General features: G+C 45.9%; 1 protein-coding gene across 8 annotated transcripts in view; it reads left to right on the top strand.

The window, feature by feature from the left end:
- SZT2 (SZT2 subunit of KICSTOR complex) overlaps positions 1-20,031 on the top strand; it is a 58,776-nt gene that overhangs the window by 267 nt on the left and 38,478 nt on the right. For 7 of the 8 annotated variants that reach the window (XM_075759653.1, XM_075759647.1, XM_075759648.1 and 4 more), the window contains exons 2-16: positions 94-219; positions 394-567; positions 904-1,074; positions 2,952-3,083; positions 5,223-5,382; positions 5,841-5,947; positions 6,158-6,368; positions 7,419-7,589; positions 12,970-13,201; positions 13,842-13,971; positions 15,237-15,379; positions 16,012-16,164; positions 16,521-16,635; positions 19,215-19,420; positions 19,794-20,018. In XM_075759653.1, the coding sequence (XP_075615768.1) occupies positions 94-219; positions 394-567; positions 904-1,074; positions 2,952-3,083; positions 5,223-5,382; positions 5,841-5,947; positions 6,158-6,368; positions 7,419-7,589; positions 12,970-13,201; positions 13,842-13,971; positions 15,237-15,379; positions 16,012-16,164; positions 16,521-16,635; positions 19,215-19,420; positions 19,794-20,018 (2,456 nt within the window). Of the gene's footprint in view, positions 1-93; positions 220-393; positions 568-903; positions 1,075-2,951; positions 3,084-5,222; positions 5,383-5,840; positions 5,948-6,157; positions 6,369-7,418; positions 7,590-12,969; positions 13,202-13,841; positions 13,972-15,236; positions 15,380-16,011; positions 16,165-16,520; positions 16,636-19,214; positions 19,421-19,793; positions 20,019-20,031 lie in introns of those variants that run through there. The other variant, XM_075759654.1, reaches the window with a different exon arrangement.

Here is a 20,031-nt window from a genome sequence, read left to right as displayed (position 1 = left end):
GGGGTGAGCGGCAGGGCGGGGAGCTGGCCGGGGGGTCCTGCTGGGAGCCCGCCGAGCCCTGGCGTGACCGGCACCGCTGTGCTCTCGCCGCAGGTGGAGGAGGCAGGGCACGTCTTCCTCCTGATGAAGAAAGACTATCGCATCTCTCGCAACGTGCGCCTGGCCTGGGTCCTCAGCCGACTCCATCAGGTCATCTGGGCTGTGCCTGAGCCGGAGCTGGTGAGTTGGTGCCCAGGGCTGGATGGTGTCACCAGGGCCTGATGTGGCAGGCTGGCTCTGCACCACTCGTGAGCAGCTGGAACCCTGCAGAAGATTTTAACCCAGTTCCTTTCTCTGATTCTTTCTTTGGCTTGGCTTGATGTTCTCTCGTGTACCGTTTACTTGTTCTTGTAGGTAAAGTCAGAAAATGAACTTGATGTTCTCAGCATCCTGCCCAATGGGTGGCAGCCAGATGAGCCCGTCCAGCCCAGGCCCTATCTCCTCGTGCCCTCTACACGGGTCACTTTCCTGGCCCGCCAGTACCGATTTGTGATTGAACTTGATCTGAGCCCTTCCACAGGGATTGTGGTAAGTGCAGAAACTGCCTCTTTGTGGTATTCTGCGTTAAAAGGTTGGACCCATTTCTATTTGCTGAGAAGGCTTATTCCTCTCTGTGTTAATCTTAGCTTTTGCAAAAGTCTTGCTTTTCCCAGGAGGGAGCCACGCAGTGCTCCTAGCTAGGCAGCTTAATGGCAGAGCCATTTCTGCTGAATGCTCAATACATGACTTGCGTTTACAGGGAGCTGTCATTTTAATCCAGCTGCCGTTGCAGAAGGATGTTTGCTGTTGGCTCTGCGAGGCAACCAGAAGTGAGACTGAAAGTCTGAGAAGATGAAAAAGTTGTTCCCTTTTCTGTTTCTGTAGGATGACTCAACAGGGGAGATAATTTTTGATGAAGTGTTTCATGCCCTCTCCCGATGCTTGGTGGGGTTGTTAAGACCCTTTCGTATCCCTGGTTCAGACATTATCTACCAGCCAGAGATCTTTGTCACCATCCAGGCATATTCCTCCATCATTGGCCTGCAGTCCCATCAGGTAAAGTTCTGCCTCTCCCTTGGCACGGCTTAGCACCTGAGCAGCTTGCTGTATGGGCTTCCTGTGAACACAGAGGAAAGTGGGGGCATGTGGTAGCTGGGCTCTGTTATCTGTGATACTGCAGACTTGTCGCATTAAAATGTGCAGCCTGGTGCAGTGGGGAAGTGTATGTGAGCGACTGCTTCTTTCTGGGCAGGAAGCAGAGGTTTCTCCTGGGGGAGCAGGGCCCAGCAGAGACCGCCTCCCACAGGCATAGTCGCAGAGTTGGGCCGCAAAGAATATTTCCCTCATGTCAAACGTGTGCTTCTTCTTGTTGTTGTTTTGTTGTGTGGGTTTTTTTTTTTTAATTTCTGTTGACTAATTCTTTTTGGCCGGTTACCGTTAGCTTGAAGCATTCAAGAAGAGCTGGTGTGCCCAAAAGCTTGTCTGCCTGCTCCAACTGTGTAGCAGTGGTTTATTCAAAGATAATTGCCTCTTCCTACAAACCTCTTTCTCTTTTTGCACTGATATGATTAAGTTTCTCTTTGCTCAAGAGACCAGCTGGCCCCAGTATTGAGATTATCGATGAGATTTTACTTGAGCCAGGGCAGGTCTGCTTAATACATAGGAGTCTGGTTTGTGGTGCCAGTGGTGGTTTTTGAAGTTTATCCTCGATCCCTTCCACCTCACAGTATTTTCCCATTATTTTCATGTTTCTAATGGCGTATTTCATCCCTTTGCTAATACCAGGGAAAGTGGTTGGTAACAGGAGGAACCTGTTAGCCTGTGCTTGTTCTCTCCCTCTCTTGCCCCAGCCCACCTTTGGCCAAGCCTTCTGCGAGGCTGCAGCCTTTAATGGTCTGTATAGCGCTTGAAGAGCATGGCCCTTGTTTTGGTCTGTTCTTAGGTCCTACTAAAGTAAGCGTAGCAGGAATTTCTCCATTTTCCAGTGAAGCTTTGTGTGTCATCTTGTCCAGCTATCCTGCAGACACCATCATACTTTGCAACATTATCTCCCCTATTTACACTGAATTGAGCATGCTGAAGTTACTACGTTTTTCTTCTTTGGATCTCTCTAAAGACCTATTTATTGTTTGAGGCCAGGAACTGTAATCTCTGCGTAAACTGGATAAGCTTTAAGTTCCTTTTATGGAGGAAAAGGCTTATATGCGTATCACTCATCCAGGAAAGTCTGTCTATATTGTAATCATTTACTTTTCCTATGTCACTGTGAGGTCTTGCCCCTCTGAGATTGAGGGAATGTGGATTACACACAGCATCCCACCTGTCTGTTGAATTCTTTGTCTAGACATTGTATCTCCTTTGCCTCCTGGTTGTGAGCAGAGATTGCCTGCACAATGGTGGTGTCTGTAAAACCTAGTGTCAGGCCTATCAGTTTGGGAGGCTCTGTGGTGGCAGGCTCACTCTGTCATATCACTCAGCCTCTTTTGTAATGTCCAGTCTGTTTTTTTTCTTTATTTCAATTTGCTGTTCCTTTATCCAGCCACTTACTGGAAGATAATTGCATCACTCTATAGGTGAGTTAGATTAGAACAAACAGGCCTTCCTTAGAAATGTCAGACCAGAGTTAATGCCTTCTAACAAGGATCCCACATCGCTTTCTCCTGTTTATCCTGGAAGAAGGCAAATGAAGTAGAAATTTCTCGCCCAAGTGATGTGAGCATCTGTTGCAGAGTGCACAGCAGATGCCACGAGACACCGCTGCTTACAGGCAGTTGGCCTGAGCAGGAATGGTGAGAAGAGGCCTGCGCTGTACCTGTACTTTGTCAGGGACATGTCGGAACTTCACCATGCAGAACTGTGTTCCTGCATACCGTTTTGGGGGCTGGTACTATAAAACCTTAACTTGATGACTGACACATGTGTCCTTGGGCCAGGTGCTATTCCAAGGCTGTCAGCTGGATGAGACAAAACGAGAGGCCTTTCTGCACCAAGTTTACACACAGCTATGTGCCTTCGAGAATAAAGTGGCAGAGATGCTCCAGCAACAGTATGAACCCAAACCGCAGGTAAGGAGGCAGAGGTGGTTGGTGTCTATCGGCTCCCTGGAGATTTGCACTCTGAGGCCCTTCTGGGGTGGGGTGGCAAGAGGAACAGCGGCGTAGGTCTGGAGAAGGAACAGATAAAGAGTTTGTAAGATAACTTTGTAGGATCTAGTAATCAGACATGAACACTGAGGAAAGCAGAACCAGTAAGTGTTTAGAAGGACTGATGAGAATGGTTACCTTCCGCAAGATTATTATGCAATAAAGCAGCCTGACCTCTTGTACATCATGGGACAAACTGTAGGATGTGTTTTCTCTCTGAAGAAGATGGTGGGAGAGGTGATTATGTCTTTATGATTAATCTATAAATAGTTGTGAATGTGCCCTTGGCCCTTGTTACATTTCCTGAATGAAAATACTTCCTTGTTACCACAAAAACTGACCATGAAACTGAATAAACAGCTGGTGCAGTTTCTAATACTCCTTGAAGTCTGTGGCAGATGCTGTTTAGTAGCCATGGATATAGGTATCAGCAAGTTAATGATAGCACTATAAAATCAGCTTAGGATGAAATCAGAAGTGACGTTCTGTAGGGATTCAGAATGTCTATGGATTTCTCATCAAGATCATCTCTCCTGATCTTGGAAATGAAGAATGTGAAGGTTACATTGTGATCCTGCCATGTTCACCTGGCAGTCACGGTTGTATCTATAGGCACGCTTCTTGCAGTCAAAGGCATTATTGGCCTGTCTGAGGTTATTTACTCCTTATTTAGCATTAGTTATGAGAGTTTGGGCAAAAAAAAAAAAAGTCTGAAAATCAGATGAGCAAGAGGCTGCTGATGATCTATTGCAGTTACATACCTGAAGTGCTTCAAAGAATAGCTGAATAGAAAGAAAGATGAATAGAAAGCTTTCAACTTTCTAGCTGAAATTTGTATCTTTGAATGCTAAGACTGTCAGTCCTGGAGCAGAAAGAAAATTGCAGGAAGTAAATACCTTTGCCAGTGCATCCAGCTGATGTTTTTGCAGTGCTTTGCATGCATCCCTGCTTGTTGCAATGTTTCTCTCACGCTAAACTACCCTATAACTTCTTCCATGCAAATGGGGAAAAGAGACGCGCTTGCAGGCCAGAGGGACTGGCGAGTCCTGCCACAGGCTGTGGGGTGGAGGTGGGAGGCCCCAGGGGAAGGGCAGGGACTGAAACTTTTTTACTTTTGAAGTTGCATTAGCTGTATCATTGTCAACAAGTGTCTGAATTTAAGGCATCTGGCAAATTAAAATGATGGATCGTCAGGTTTTTTGCTCACAGCCACAGACTGTTCCCATGTGTGCAGAACAAAATTTTAGTTATTTCTAATTTTATTTTCCCATCTCAATCTGTAGCTTTGCAGGGGAGGGTCTCACTCATTCTCTGTGTTAGTAGTGAGAATGAAGCAATAGTTTATTACAGGGTTGAACTGCCAGAGCCTTCTGGAGATGAGGGAACTATAAACATAGTAGGTTCCTCACCAGTGTAATTATACAAATTTCAGGCTTTGCCTGGGGGATGTTTTTCATAGAAGATGCAGGAAAAGCCTACCTGCATTTGCTTATATCAGCACTGCATAAACAGTGCTGTTTGAACAGAGTTAAATGTATAGGCACTAGACTTTATCCTTATGAGGCTCCTTACCACCTCTGCTGTGGTGTTTCATAAGTGAGACACAGCCATCTCTGCCTCTCCAGTGTTTCTGGGCTTTACCTGAGTAGGTGCTGAATAGCTGCAGCTTCTACTAAATGACAAGGGAAAAAAAGAGGTATTTACTATCTCCTTTAATTGGGACCTGCTTTGCTCTGCAGAGGAACTTTAGTGACCCCAAAGTATCTCATCTATCCCCTAGTGTGAGAAATCAGCTTATAATAAAGCTCTAAGCATGTTATCTCCTTCCTCTGCCTCCAAGCAGCCTTGCCCAGCTGTTCCAAGGGGCCCAAGTGACTAGGACTTTGAGAGCACCTGGGAATTAAACTTAGAAGTTGAGTCTGCTGAAGTGGTCCAGGGCTGTGGTACCATGGGGCTACTAAGGTGAAGGCTGTTTGGGAGAGTGAAAACTAGAGCTAGGCTGAAGTCTGTCCCATGGGGCCTTGTGTTTTGTTGGCTTTTTTTTTTTCTTCACTTTTCCAGGTGGATTTGTCACCCCTAAGCCAAGAGAGCCCTGGTGACATGCAGGAGCTATCTGGGAGGAAGCCCAGTGTGTCTGTTGTCACTGCTGATGTTGGCCTCGTCAGCATGGTCCGGCAGGGGATCCTAGCGCTGCAGCTGCTGCCATCCAACTCCAGCGCAGGTTGGCTTCATCCTCTGGGTTAAGGGTTGCCCAGTAGTTTGTGAAGAGTTGTATTCCTCCTGCCTTAGGCTGAGATTAATTTTCTAAGGGCTGGTGCATGGACCCTTCTGTTAGGGATGAAATTTCAACAGCAGCTTTTGCTCTGCACTCTGTGGGCAAATTGTGGTGGTGGGAATGGGGAGGAGAAGAACGCTGCACCATGTGCCGTGTGTCAGCATTAGGGAATTTGTGAAGAAGCACAGCTGTGACTGTTGCTCAGAACAGCCCAGGGTGTGCAGAGCAGTGTCCAGCCTGAGGGCTTTGCTGCACCTAGTTGGGAACACCTTGGACACTATAAACCAACTTCAGGATTTTCCTTTCTACTTTTGCCCCACCTAAATTTTATCTCTGGTAGATATACTAGGAGACTTGTAGCCTGTTGATATGGAAGATACACTAAGATACCACCTTGTTTGCAGGTATAATAATAATTACGGATGGTGTGACTAGTGTCCCTGATGTGGCTGTGTGCGAGACTTTACTCAACCAGCTCCGCAGTGGCACAGTGGCGTGCTCCTTTGTACAGGTATGTCTGCTGTTAGCAGGGACTGTGGGGGCTGCTGTCTGCCAGAGGGAGGAAGGTGGATTGCTGTTGGTGGCGTTCACCTCCAGAGGGGAAGAGGGGACTTCTCTGCCTGATTGAGACCTTTACTGGTCCTCTGCCTTGTCTTCAGCACTGCTGTACTCTCTCAGGTTATCTTCATCCCATATCATCTCAGGTATCTTCATCCCGTAGGTGGGTGGTGTCTACTCGTACGATTGCAGCTTTGGCCACGTTCCCAATGTGGAACTGATGAAATTCATCGCCATGGCCACTTTTGGTGCTTACCTCTCCACGTGCCCTGAGCTGGATCCCCTGAGCCTGGATCTGAATGTGTATCACAAGGCATTTCTGCTATATTCCTTTCTGCGTACTGGGGAGTCCCTGAATCCAGAATACTACTGCGGTGAGGAATGTGCATGTCCTTCTTCCAGCAATGGGTGTCTTACAGCACCTCTCTTTGGGGTTACAGTCCCAGGGTTGGGTTTGCTGATACTCTCCCTCATCCCTTCTGGGCCATGCCTCCTGTAGGCTCTGGGTGCTATTGGGCTATGCAGCCTCATCTGTGACTCTCCTCCTGGTTCCAGGAATTGGGTGGATTGGGGAAAACTAATGTCCCATTTTGCACCATTCCCCTTTCTGTGGACTTCACTCAGCAAACTGCAGTTACGCCACTGTGTCAGAACTTGGAAGGGGCAAGAGAGCTTCCTGCACACTAGCTAGCTCGCAGATGGGGACGTTCTGGAGAGCTTGTCCAAATCAGGCTTGCAGATGGCAGTTTGGATTGAAAAGCCAGACCCCTGAGAACCATCCCAAATGCCTCTCTTGGTGGTTCTTATTTTGTGAATGTTAGTGACTAAGACTGTGCCAGGAGAGATTAGTTACCAGTAAAACATGGAAGCACCCTTTCATGCCCTGGCGATACGCTGGTGCCATCTGCGCTTTCTGTAATGCAGAAGACACATACAGTGACAAGTGAAGAGACCTGGCCTGGGACTTGGAAATGTTGAATCAAAAAGATCAGGTGTTAGTGGTTTAAATTCAAGGCTGACACATCCTGATACCTTTTTGAAAGCACCTGGGAATTCAAGGTTTTTCAGGGAAAGGGATAAAGCCCAAAAACTTGCTGTGCAACTGTTGCAACAGCTGTGCGGTTTCTGCCTGTCTAGGCCAAGTGTGTAACTCCAACATGTGCCTTGTCACAAAGGCTGCCCCAGAGGAAGCAGGGCTTGGCACCCCATCCTGCCCCTCTGCCAGGCCTCTTGGCCACGCTAGTGGACCTGTTTGCTGCGTTGTAGGATCAGGAGTGGGTGTCAGTGGTGCCTGAAGGACGTACTGTTCTTCAGGCCAGCGAGTGTTCCTGGCGGCTTTTGTAAAGCACTTTGGGAGGGCTGTTGCTGTAGGATGAGGAGCAGGGGAGTTGCTCCCTCACAAACCCCATCTCTGCCGTTTGCAGTGTCCCAGCACAGACTGTTCAATGAGCACCTGGTGTCTGCAAGCAGCAACCCTGCTCTGGCGATGAGGAGGAAGAAGCACACTGAGAAAGAGGTGCATGCTGACCTCGTGAGCATTGTCTCGGTCCGGCTGCGTGAGGGCTACAGCATCCGTGAGGTCAACATCACAAAAGGTGACTGTGCTGCGTTGGGGGCTGGAGGCTCAGACAGGACTCTGCTCCCAGCTGATTAGAGGAAAGTGCAGGGTCTGCCAGCTCAGCAGACTGGCTGGTATTGTGGAGGAAGGAGCCATTTTCTCCAGACTAATTTTTTTCATGAATAATTGCTTGACACAGGACTGTCCAGTATTGTGCAGTTTTGCACTTGCCAGGCTCATCCTCTGTGGCTATAAGTGTCCAGGGAGGGACAGACGGATTGTGACCCTTTCTATGTTGGAAATGAATCCCCACAATTGCAGGGAAACTAGTGACAGAACTTGGGGTTTTGCAGAGTTTTCTGGGATTTCCTCTGTGTTTCTCCTTTTTCCATCCCTCTCTAGTCCTTTGCTAGATGCACTCCAAAACACTAACACAAAGTTGAGCCCTTTGGCACGACAGATTTAATGCCTCTAAATTGCAGTCTTCCGATGGAAGAAATTGAGGGAAACAAGGATATTGTTAGGTGAAAATGCCAGATCAGTCAGGACCACGACCGATAGTGGAAGAACATAAAACCATCCAGTGGTCCTGTTCTCTCATCTGACTTGCTAGAGTTTATGGCACCTGGAGTATGAGAACTAGCTGCTGACTAGGGACCTTGAGGGATTTGAGTATCCCAAGGAGTGCCAGTAAACCCTACCTAACTTTCTGTCTCCAGCTATGACTAGTGGTAATGCTTTAACTGAAGGAGAGATGAAAAAATCCAAATGTGAGTTATGAAGTGCAAGCAAAAGAAGAAATTATTCTTGACCATCGCAATGACCAGCAGAGAGCCTGGAGGATCAGATTCTTAAAACACAGTGTAAATGTGTACAACACATGGTGATCCAGTGTCTTCACTGTTCTTTTGGGGATATTAGTACATGGAATATGTTTTATATCAGAAAATTAAAGTCTGTGATATAACTCAAAAATCATTCCAAACTTGCCATATGAGGTGTTCTATGAATTTACTATGGTCTGCTTTAAAAGCATATAAATATCTTATGCCACTGCTCTGCTTGGAAGATTGTCCATAGCTTCACTGTTCTTTCTTTAGCTTCCTTTCTAAACTCATTCAGACCAAATTAGACATGTGTGACTTTATTATCCTTAATTAAGTTTATCCTCCTCTGGCATTGCACAAACGTGTTTAAGAACAATGCCTTTCTCCTTGTAACCTTCCTTTTGGCAGGTTAAGCAAGTCAACATTTCAGCCTCCTTTTGTAAGGGCAGACTTTCTGTTCTGTTTATTCATCTTAATAGCACTTTTTTTTTTCTTCCCCCTCAGTTGTTTGCTTCTCACAGTTTGGTCTCGTATTTCTTGTAGCAGTTAAGAGTGTTGTAAATGTGGTTTTATCGGTGTCTTGTTCAGTAATGCTAATATTTCTCTGCTTCTAAAGTAAAATACCATATCTTATAGGCCAGGAATCACATGAGCTTTCTCCATGATTGCATTGTTAGTGCAGAAATCCCTGCATCTTTCACACACCTTTGCTTCCACCTGATGAGTCCTTAGGGGTATTTTATTGGTTTTTGTTTGTTTTGTTTAGTAGTCCCTGAATGTGCTGTTCTTCACATAAGAGTACTCTTAAGTTCGTCTCTTCAGCTCACTGTTCCTGTGTGATGATTGGGAATTGCAGTTCTTTTGGCTTGATGCTTCTTACAAACTGAATGGATCTAAACCAGCTTTTTTGGGAAGGTTGCTAACAGTCATTTTAGGTGGGATAATTTGTAAAGTTGATCTTCCAGGAATATCCCTAATTTCTTGTTTCAGGAGTTTTCTATTAAAAGTAAGAACCTGCTAAGGTTTCCCATTGAGACAGCTCTTCTAGTAATGTCTGCAGATTGCTTTCAGTAATCTCCTGTAGGTGTGGCATGAGATACTTCCCTTAAATTGTGGCAGATTAGGTCCATTGCACTCTCCTTGTCTAGGAATGTCTATGAAGCAGACTGACAAGTCAGTTCCTGCCTAAGCTGTGTTCAGTATTGTGTCTTTTATCCTTCTGTGCACCAGTTCACTTGCAGCTTGGACAGTGCCGGAGAAAGAGCCTTTCTTTAATCTGGCAGCAATGGTGAAGTGCTCTTGGTGGCTGTGAAGTCCTATATAGAAATCCTGGAAGAGGTAGCAGGTGTGAGTCATTCAAAACACGATCAGACAAGTTCATGTTGTACCTTTTTGCATAAAGGTGTAGCTACAACCTCTGGCTCAGGATATCATAAAGCAACAATTCCTGGACTCTGGAGGAATGTGTCAGAAATATCACCACATGTTCACCATTCTCCCTGCACTTCTCTCTAAATGTCTTCCCGCTGCCTTTTAGCGCTTGGAATGCTAAATGGATTGGTCTTCAATTTTACAAGAACAGAGAGCAGAAGAGCAGCTACACTGGATCGGAGTTATCTTCTGTGGTGAATAGCTATGGGCAGGTGCACAGGGACGAGTAAGAATAGAGTAAACATTCATGGTATCTCCTTTCTCCTTTCCTATTTTTTCTTCCCTTTGAGCACTCTTGAGCTCTTTGCAGCTCAGAGGCTCCCTGAGCCAGAAATACTGTCTGTGTATTTTGATGGAAGTTTTTTTAGAAGGGATTGAAAAATGAAATGTCAGAGCTATCAAAAATACATTGTGTATTTCTACGCCAGCCTTCAGATTAGTAGCAGGTAATGTTACTTTATACTCTGGAAAGGCTAAATGCTATGGGGAGTTGCTGGCTGTGATCAGAAAAATTGTTGAACTAACATCTTAAAGTAGAATCTACAAAAGATCAAGACATTTAGACATTCAGCACTGCCTCTGCTAAGGAAAAGCATGTTTGGCTAATCAGGGCTCTCTGGGCCATTCTGTAGAGAAGTATATAACAAAGAACAGTTAATTAACCTGGATTGCCAAAAGCTTTTGCCAAAACTTGGAAATTAAAGGCTGTTAAGGAGCCAGCTGGCTGTGAAGCAAAAGGAAGGAGTGCAGTTGTGGACTTTGACACTGTCGCTTTTCTGCTTCACTTTGCCAAAGGCAAAATAGAATAAATAGCTAGCTTTGTGCTCAGAGTTGCCTGGAGAGGTTGTTTGTGATATTTATAAGTGCTCTGGTTACCCTCACTATTTGAGTTTAGATATTTAGGCATTTAGAAGGCTACTATGGTTAGTTAGGAATGCAGAAGCGCTTGCGAAAGGGGGAGGATTGGAAGGTGTGGAAGGGAGAGAAGCTGTGTCTGAGAAGCCGTGGAGCCATGGCGTGTAGTGGAGCTCAGCTCCTCCCCTGTTTCTTCCTGGGACAATGTCAGAGGATTGCCCTCTGTAACGAAACAATTTCTCACTAACCATTTTGTGTTGCTGTGTGTTGAGGTGAGCCTGGAGGACGTTTTTCAAAACTTCATCTTCCCCTGTTAATCAATCCAGGACCAAAAATGGCTGGGCATGAGCTGGCCAGCGAAAAAGGCTGTTCTCGGTATCAGGAATTGGAAAGACAGTTTTCTAAAAACCAGAGCTGGACTTAAAAGTTTTTGCTGCTTCAAATTCTTTCATTATTAGCTATAAAGTCAAGAACCAGAAATAGATTGCTTTGCAGTAAGAACAAGCTAAAGATTCATCTAGGTATGACTTCAAACTAAGCAAATATTTTGCCTGTGTTTTTAGTTTTGCTTGTGTTGGATCGTAGGAGTGAAGCCAGGATGACTAATGGAAACACAGGTGGAAGTAGGAAATATTTACATTAATGATCTAGGCAAAAAATGTCGGAATTTACTTATCATGTTTGCTGTTGATGAAGTAGAAAGGTTTTGTTATGAGAACCAAAATATTGTGCAGAAAGCAGTGGATGACCACTAAAGCAATAAGAGTGAGGTGACAGTATGAAATGGAAAGAGACAAACTTATAAATTCTTGTTTATCCTCTCTGATAAACTAGACAATCTTCATATAGAAACAACAGATGGTACAACCCTGTCAAATGCATTTATAGTAACACAAAGTGCCCACTGTGGAAAATATTAGTGACCTTAAATAAAATCCTAGTGATCCCTCAGATGAAATACAGTTGAAATATAGTATACACCTTTGATCATCTTTGTTCAGGAAAGATGACTTTGAGGTGCAGAAAGGTCTCGGACTGTTAAGGGGAATGGATATTCTGTCATAGGCTGATGACCATGGCTTGGTTTAACCTGTACAGTAACAGCTGAAACTGGGTAAGGATTTCTTTCCCTAGTGCACACTCCTTGTCCATGTTACGGAAATGAAGCTTCTCAGAACAAAAATAATTGAATCAAAAGAACGACTGAGCATGAATTTGGCATGTACTCTGGAAGGTTTCTTCTAAACATTGACAGGGGAAGGGTACTCTGAGGGAGCGTCCCAGCAGGGACCGTGGGAGCAAAAAGCAAGATGGCTTTAAAATGGAGTGTAATCAGCCTCTGACGGGGATGACATGATGTGCCTATGACAGCAGCAAATGCAACTCTGCAGGAAACATAGGATCCAGGCTGATGACCTGTTCGGACGGTTTCCAGCACATCCAATCACTTATCTCACAAATGCTGCAAGTCTGACAAACTATAGTGCAGGCTGGACATCAGAATAGATGATTGAGCAGTTGAAACAGCAGCGTGGCACTGTTATAGAGAGTCATGTGTTTCCCTGGGTTGTTTTGGTACAAATACACATGCACAGTCAGCAGGAGTGTGACAGTTTTCTGCTCTTCTGGCTCAGTGAGGCTTGCTGTCAGGTGTTTGTGTTAATCTTACTAGAGATGCAATGGCCTGCTTAAAGAAAAAGGTAAAAATGTAGTTTGAAGAATGGGTGAATATTCATTCTTAAATTTGGGAGGAGAAGAGAGTAAGCATGGAAAGAAGGTTTTGATGCTTGAAGTTCTAGACTGCATAAAATACTGTCTGTGCAGGAAAAACATGGAATTTAATTCAAGAATTGGGCCTCACCTTCCAGGTTGTTTATGATATGGCCCATCATGTCCAAATGTCCATGTTTGTGCAGTGGGATAGATTAACTCTGCAGAGTGCAGATGAGAAAACTTTATAGCTTAACAGCCCTGCTCATCTGTGCAAAGTAACAGTTTTCTTGGAAACAAAGATGAGGCTGTGAAGAAGAGAGCTCATTGCAAATGTCAGCACCTCCTCCGAGTTTCAGTTGCCTTCTCTAGTGTAGATACTACCTGTACATTTAAAGATCTGTTCATGAAATGCTACTGTGTAAGCAAAGCCTCCCCCTGTTGAGAAGAGAATGACTTCAGCTACAGCAGTTGTTAGATTACTCTATCCTCCTCGTAGCAATCAGACAATCTCATGGTACTCGGGACGGTCAGAGGTAAAGCTCAGATGTGTACCAAACAAGCACTTGAACTTGTTCTTGTGGTCCCATGCAGGTGGGTCTCAGCTGGAGGTGAAGCTAGTGCTGCTTTGGAAGCATAACATGAGGATAGAGTACTTAGCTGTGACACCCTGGCCCCTGGACCCATCAAAGCGCAGCACATGGGTGGAGGTGACGATGGAGGGAAGCTATGACATTTTGCATGACATCAGTTGCACCATGAGGAAGCCTATCACCAGTCTGTACCGCACTACAGTCATCCGGCGCTTCTGGAATACCTTGCAGAGGTGAGCCAGACCATCCCCAACAGTTCCCAGTGTCTGATGTAACCAAGACATTGCTTCCTTGGCATGCTGGGTTGTGGGTTATGCAGGTGGCCATCCCAGCCTGGGGTGCCAAAGGACTGTGCTCTGAGGAAGAGGCATGACTGGCATCAAGCTTGCTGTCTAGCCAAGGAAAAGATTCAAAGTGGCCTGTTACCTAGTCTGTAAGATTGCTTCATGGTGAAGGTATTGCTGCCCCTGACTCCTGATCCTGTGATGCAAACCTTAACTCTGACTGCCATCCCCTGGAGGTGGTGTGTTCTTACAACACAGCCTTGCAGCTGTGTGGCATGTTCACACTAGGAGCAACACCTCGTGTCTCTGGGCCAGGGTGACTGTTACTTCCTGCTGTGTGGCAGATTCTTTTTTCTAGCACTTTATTCCCAACTCTGATCATCCTCCTTATATATTAGGCTGTTACAGTTGAAGTCCCTTAACATGCTCTTTGCAAGCAGGCATTGAATCCCACATTGCCCTGGAAAGCTATGTTGGTGCAGATGGGCTCCCAGTACGTAGGAAGTGCTGCATGTGCAGGCACTGGGCTGACTGGGGCAGCAAGGGGGAGAGCGTGGGCTTTTGTGGCTAGCTTCCTCTTCTCTTTCAGCATCAACCAGACAGATCAGATGTTGGTTCATCTGCAATCTTTTGACACAGTCCCAGAACACTTCACCATTCCTGAAAGCACCAAGAATGGGGTGCCCCTCTTCTACATCCCCCCAGGTTCCACCACTCCGGTATGTTCCTTGTCTCTCCTATTTAATGTGGGATAGGTTGTCTCTCCTGCGTAATGTGTCTTGCACCAGGGCTTGCTGAGTTCCAACAGGCAATCGAGATGATCTGTAACTCCCAAGCTTGATCTCTTGCTCTTTGTCCCACTCAGTAACAGAGTTCAGTTGCAATGCAGTGCCTGTGAACATCCCATAGTTTTTCCCCTCTGAGATGTCACTATATGTCTTCATTACTGCAGCTACACCTCTAAGTCCCACAGCAAGTCTCCTAAGTGTGCTGTGAAGCCTTCTCCTGTAGTGATGTGATGTGTGAGACCAACAGGGAGTCTGACACTCTTTGCCATGCTTTTTCAGTGGATAACTCGTATGTGTGGAGTTGCTGCTGGCAGTCTTGTGCCCTGGTGATGTAGCTCAGCACTGTCAGGTGAAGATATAGGATGTGCTGAGTAGTTGTTGTTTAATAGGCTCATTGCTCTGAGCACTCATGTGGAAGGTGCAAGACAGATACTTGTCTTCTGCACAGTAGAAACTAAACAGATATGAGCTAATATTTTCCACTGCAAAATTGAAATTCATTGAAGCTCGCTGAGCAGAAGTGCTAGCATATTATCTGGTCCCTGCTAGCAGTGTCCTTGGCATTGGTAGATGACTAGGAGATGTCAAAGCTAGGAGAGCTTTAATTAAAGAGAACTGTACCTTTAATTCTATTGCTTAAGCCCTTCTCTAGGTTTGTCTATAAATTTTCACCATGTAGGGTTATGTATCCCACAGTGTATCTGGAGCATCTTATCTTATGGCTAACCACCACTTTATTTCTGTGTCAGCAGAGTTGCTATAGCTGGTGGAATACAGCGTTACCATACAAACATGTTAGAGTTGCCCAGTGCCACCCATTGCTGGTACTGTGTTTGCATGAGCACTGTGAGTTACCTCAGTGTTGAGTTGCTCTGCTGACACAAGCCATGTATCCCCTTCTCAATCAGAAAGCACACCATTACGTATGCCACCTTTTCCATGGTTGATTTACCTGATGCTAAGTAGTTGAAGTCCTAATTAACTTGGTATTTCGAGAACCTACTTTAGTTTTGCTTATATTGTACTGTCTGTTACAATGTGAACGCACTTGGTTATTCTGTTGAGAGGTAGTTAATGAAAGCCAGGGATGTGGCTAGCCTTCTAGGCCTACACAGCTTAGCCGCTAGAGAAATTCCTACTCTCTCTGGGTGGAACCAGACAGTTTCTTTCTGAATATTGCCCTGTCATTTTCTCAGGTGCTGTCCCTGCAGCACAGTGGGTCTGACTCGAGCCATTCCCAGTTTGCCTCCTACTGGAAGCCTATCCTTTCCATGGATGCCAACTTCTGGCAGAGGTGGCTGCACATGCATCGTATAGTCCTCCTTCTGGAGCATGACACGTATGTAACTGGCAGGGCTGAGCTCAGGGGCACAGTGGGGGCCAGCCTGGGAAAACAGGCCATCCAGTTCAGTCCAGTTGCAGAGTTCCCTTCAAGGGAACGGCCTCACTAGTGGAACCTGGTGGATGGTGAAGGCTCATTTGTCTGGGAGGGATGGTGGGTTGGGAAGTCTTCTTTGTCGAAAGGGAGGCTGTTCTCAGGAGCATAAATTGTTTCTCAAGACTCTTTTGGGTTTGAATTTGCTGATTGCAGGGGGTGTGGACCATCCAATTGGAGCTGTCCCACGTTTTTGTTTGCTGCTGGAAAACATCTTCCCCAAAAGCATTGCTTTCCTGAGGCTGGTCCTAGTTGCAGAATTATGTAAATAATAGCTACATATTGTGTGGAGGGAGATACAAATGATACAAGGGTTTGCTCTCTGCAAGGTGGAGAGCAGGATCCCTGTGCACTCAGGGGGTGTGGCTCTTGCCAGCAGGCACAGGTAGAGCAGGTACTTGGGTATCGGCTGCTGTGGAGGAATAAGGCCAATGTACCAGAAGATGAGTTGGAATGCATGTAGCAAAGTTTCTCAGGGCTTTGGGGGGAAGAAGAGAAACTGTGATTCTAAACTAATTTTCTGCCACATCCTGCAGGCCTGTGCCCAAGCACCTGCACACGCCGGGCAACAATGGCCGCTACAGCACCATCCAGTGCCGCATCTCTCACTCTGCGCTCACCTCCTTGCTGCGGGACTGGAGCAGCTTCGTGCTGGTGGAGGGCTACTCCTATGTCAAACTGATACACAGGTGAGTGGCTCTGACATGGTCCTGTGTGAGGAATCAGGCATATGGCCAGACCAAAGATCCAGTTAGACCAGTACGCTGTAATGGGCCAGAAACAGATGTCTAGAGGAGAGTATAAGAGCAAGACAAGCGGGTATGAAACCCTGCATATTCTGAACTGCTGCCACTGCGTTCTAGGCACAGCCCAGAGGGAGAGGGAAGCCAGCTAGGGGATTTCTGCATGCTAGAGCTAGAACTGATGTGTTGCTGCCAGGTTGTGTGGGCTGTTGAGCTCTGCTGAGCAGGCCTCCGCTTGGTCTGACACGACAGAGCAGCAAGATCCGTGCTGTTTCAGCCCTGTCTTAATCCCTTCTCCCTAGCTCTGAGGATCCCACACCTTCCTCGTTTTATGTGGTGCGGATCATCTCCAAAGCTCCCTGCATGGTTCTCCGGCTGGGGTTCCCCATTGGCACACCTGCACAGGCCAGAAACAAGGTGAGTACTGGCTGGCTGCTTCCTGGGGTAGGAGCGAGCAAGACGTTCTGCATGTGGAAGTGATGGATAGATTGCAGGTGTCACTGTGGGCAGGTATCCTCTAATAACTAACTACTATGTTAAGGCTTAGATGGGTGCGAATTTACTGTAAGAGAAAGGGACAGTTTGGACAAAGCTTTCTGTGTTAAGTCTATGAAAGAGCTAAACCCAAAGCCTCAAAGATCAATAGACTAGCTGGTCACATGAATGTTTTTCCCACTGCTTAATTCAACTGTGGGGCTTGAGATGACTCAAAGGTTATCTAGTCTATCCTTGTGACCAAAGCACAATCAATACTGTCTGTCCGCAACAGCAGATATGTGTCTGACTCATCTGTAAAGACCTCTGTGATGGATGTACTACATGTTCCCTAGGCTATCTGCTTCACTAGGTCGTGTGTTGCATATGTATATCGTATCATTTGGCAAGGAGGAGTTAGAGTTGAAATGCAAAGAATGCTCTGCATGAGCAGTACAGGGAGAGAAAAAAAATGTAGTACTCGGAAAATGTTTTAAAGAGATGCAAGTCTGCTAGATAGGCTTTTAATAACCTTTTTGTATCAAAAGAAAGGGGCTGCCCTAGTCAGATGCAAAAGATGGGGTTACTGTGTGGACTGTTTCTCCAGCTCTAATGGCTGAGACCAGTCTAAGTGTTCCTAGGTAAAACAGTAAGTATGAGAAACATGTCCTGCTATTAAGCTGTGTGAATTAAATTATCATTAAATCTTGATCTTTTGTCTTCATGAAGGAAATCTTTGGTTTGCCTCACTTAGCTTTAGTGTTAGATTAGTCTGAGGAGAAGCTGACAGACGTGGGAAGGGCCATCTCTTTCTGAGATAACGAACCTAGATAACACTAAATGCTTTGGCACTGAGCACTCTGCCCTTTCATGTCTTTAGGGGATCCAGGCTTTGGGCACTGGCTGCTGGGCCAACGTGTGGGTTGGTAATGCCAAGTGAGAGGTTTTATGAAGGAGTTCCCTCTGGCAGGTGTAAGTTAATACCTGTCTCACTAAGAAGGTGTGAGACAGACACCATACCCTGCAGCTCTGGGCAAGTTTCAGATCACTGCAGCAGGAGCTGTATGTAGATCATAAATTGTGTCATGCACAACCTTTTCCTTTTTCTTTTTTTTTTTTTTTTAACCTGCCATAGGGCTGATTAGCTACCCAGTGTGGAGGATGCCAGTAGAACTTAGCCTGCCTTGTTTAAGGGGAAGGGCTTTTTGTGTTGAGCTCTTCAAATTTTCAATGTTTAAGGGAAGGAAAGCACCTGGTACAGTCTGGCTTTCAAAAGGCTTTTGGTAAGACTCCATATAGGGCTCAACTGTAGAACTGGAGTAGGAATGAGATGTCATAAAACAGAAAGTGTGTTAGGGAACAAGGCAAGGAAATTGGAAAAAGTGCTCTGTTCTCATCAAAGGAGAAGCTGTTTGTGGTTTTTCCAATCTTTTTACTGGTCGAAAGTAGGGAACTCTTCTGCAGATAGTTAGCAGGTAGTGAGCTGGGAAAATCTCCAGGTGGCACAAAACTGTTTGGTTTTCTCTGCCCTTTCAACCTATGTGCTTTGTGGACACCTAAGCAGCATGGTGATGGCTGGAAGCCAGCATTGGTAACTGCAGAATAGTGCACCTTGGATTTGGGAACTTAAACACCACCAGCATTTCTGTGTTATCAGTATGAAACCACAAAGGGGACCCAAGTGGCATCGTAGTGCAGAAAAGAGCTCTGCTTAACATTTGGATTTGGGGACCCTGTTTTCCTTGAAAAAGACATAATAATGATGGGAAAAGTTGCTGAAATAATTAATGTTGAGGAGGGAGATGGGGAGCTGCTGTTCTCCTGTTTGCCTACAATGGTAATGGAAATTAAAACAAGTTGAACAAAGATCATGAAAAGAAATCTAACCATGGAAATTTCAAAGAAAACACTGGGGCATTGTGGGGATCAGATGCTGCTGTGGGCAGAACCATATTCAGAGCTGCTAAAAAGAGAAATCAGGAAGTCGTTTTGAAAGTATCTTGGAAAAAATTAACTTAAAAAATAACCTAAGCTCTTGAAACCTTTTACCGTAAAGGTTTGACACATGAACACGATAGCAGGGGAACACATCAGTTGTGGGAACACTCTGGCTCTGTCTTATATCTACTAGTTTACATTTACTATAGTCTGTTGAGAGGAGGAGGGTGGGTACTCAGACTGCTTCTGTGGAGGAGCTTGCATGCAATTAATTTGGTTTTCATCAGAGTTATGGAAGGCAATTTCTTCATCCTTGAGATTGTATTTGGGTTTTTTGGACCTTTCTTTTGCTTTTAAAAATATTTGTAGTTGTTTAGAATGTGGACCTAAGAGCCTTGTGTCATCTTGATCTTGGTCTTTCTAGTGCCTCAGAAGAAAAAAATGACCTTTAACTCCTGCTCATCTGTATATTCAAGGAGTGTTCTATTCCTTTTAGTCAGGCTCTTGTTCTGGAAGCTTATTTTGAGTAGCTTATGTCTCCAGACAAAGGTGATCATGTTTACCTTCTGCTTTTGCCATGACAGATAGTGGAGGAGTTACGGGACCGAATCTTGCAGCTGCGCTTTCCCCACAGGGTCCAGAGCAAGGAGGCAACTCCAAAAGCAAAGAGAAAAATGTTTGGCAGTAGCTCTCCCTCCAAGTCTCCACCTGTGGCTGGGGCCCAGTCAGCCCTCTCAGACAGACCCTGCCTCGTTGTGCTGCACAAACCATTGGAGAAGCTACTCATCAGGTAGTGATGGAGATCCAGGCCATCTGCACAGCCACCTTGCCCTGGGAAATGGGAGAGAGGAGGATCTGTGGATGGTGCTGCCAGTTGCAGGATGAGAGTGCTCTGAAGGTGGTGCTTGTTGGGCTGGGTTTGGGTTGTGTGGCTGGGAATGGCAGCTGTCATCTGAGAGGGCTGTGACTTGCAGCAAGGGACCTTGCTGGATTTGTTACTCCTAACTAATATGATGCAGAAGTAAATCTAGTTACTGCTGTCTGAGCAGGATCCTGTGCTAGCCATGTTCTGCTGCTGGAGGGCTCAGTCCTGGGCCTAGCAAGTTGGCCCTGAGCAGAACTTTCTTTCCACCGCAGTGAGCCACATGTCTGCCCTCTCCTAGGTATGAGAAACTGCCTTCTGACTATCGAGCCCCCTTCATTCTCAACCTGGAGCATCCTCCTGTGTCTGGCCCACTCACTATGGTGGCCAATCGCACTGCCTCTTCTACCCTGGCCTCACTGTCCCGCTACTTCTATCACCAGCGATGGATCTGGAGTGTCCAGTCAGGGCTGGCACCAGCTGTGCCCATCACCGCTGTAGCCCAGCTCCTTTCCACACTCACGGAGTAAGTTCCACAC

The sequence above is a fragment of the Balearica regulorum genome, chromosome 8, assembly GCF_011004875.1.
Source record: "Balearica regulorum gibbericeps isolate bBalReg1 chromosome 8, bBalReg1.pri, whole genome shotgun sequence".
NCBI lineage: Eukaryota > Metazoa > Chordata > Aves > Gruiformes > Gruidae > Balearica > Balearica regulorum.
The sequence above is the reverse complement of the archived record's forward strand: the minus strand, read 5'-3'. Positions and strand labels throughout refer to the sequence as shown.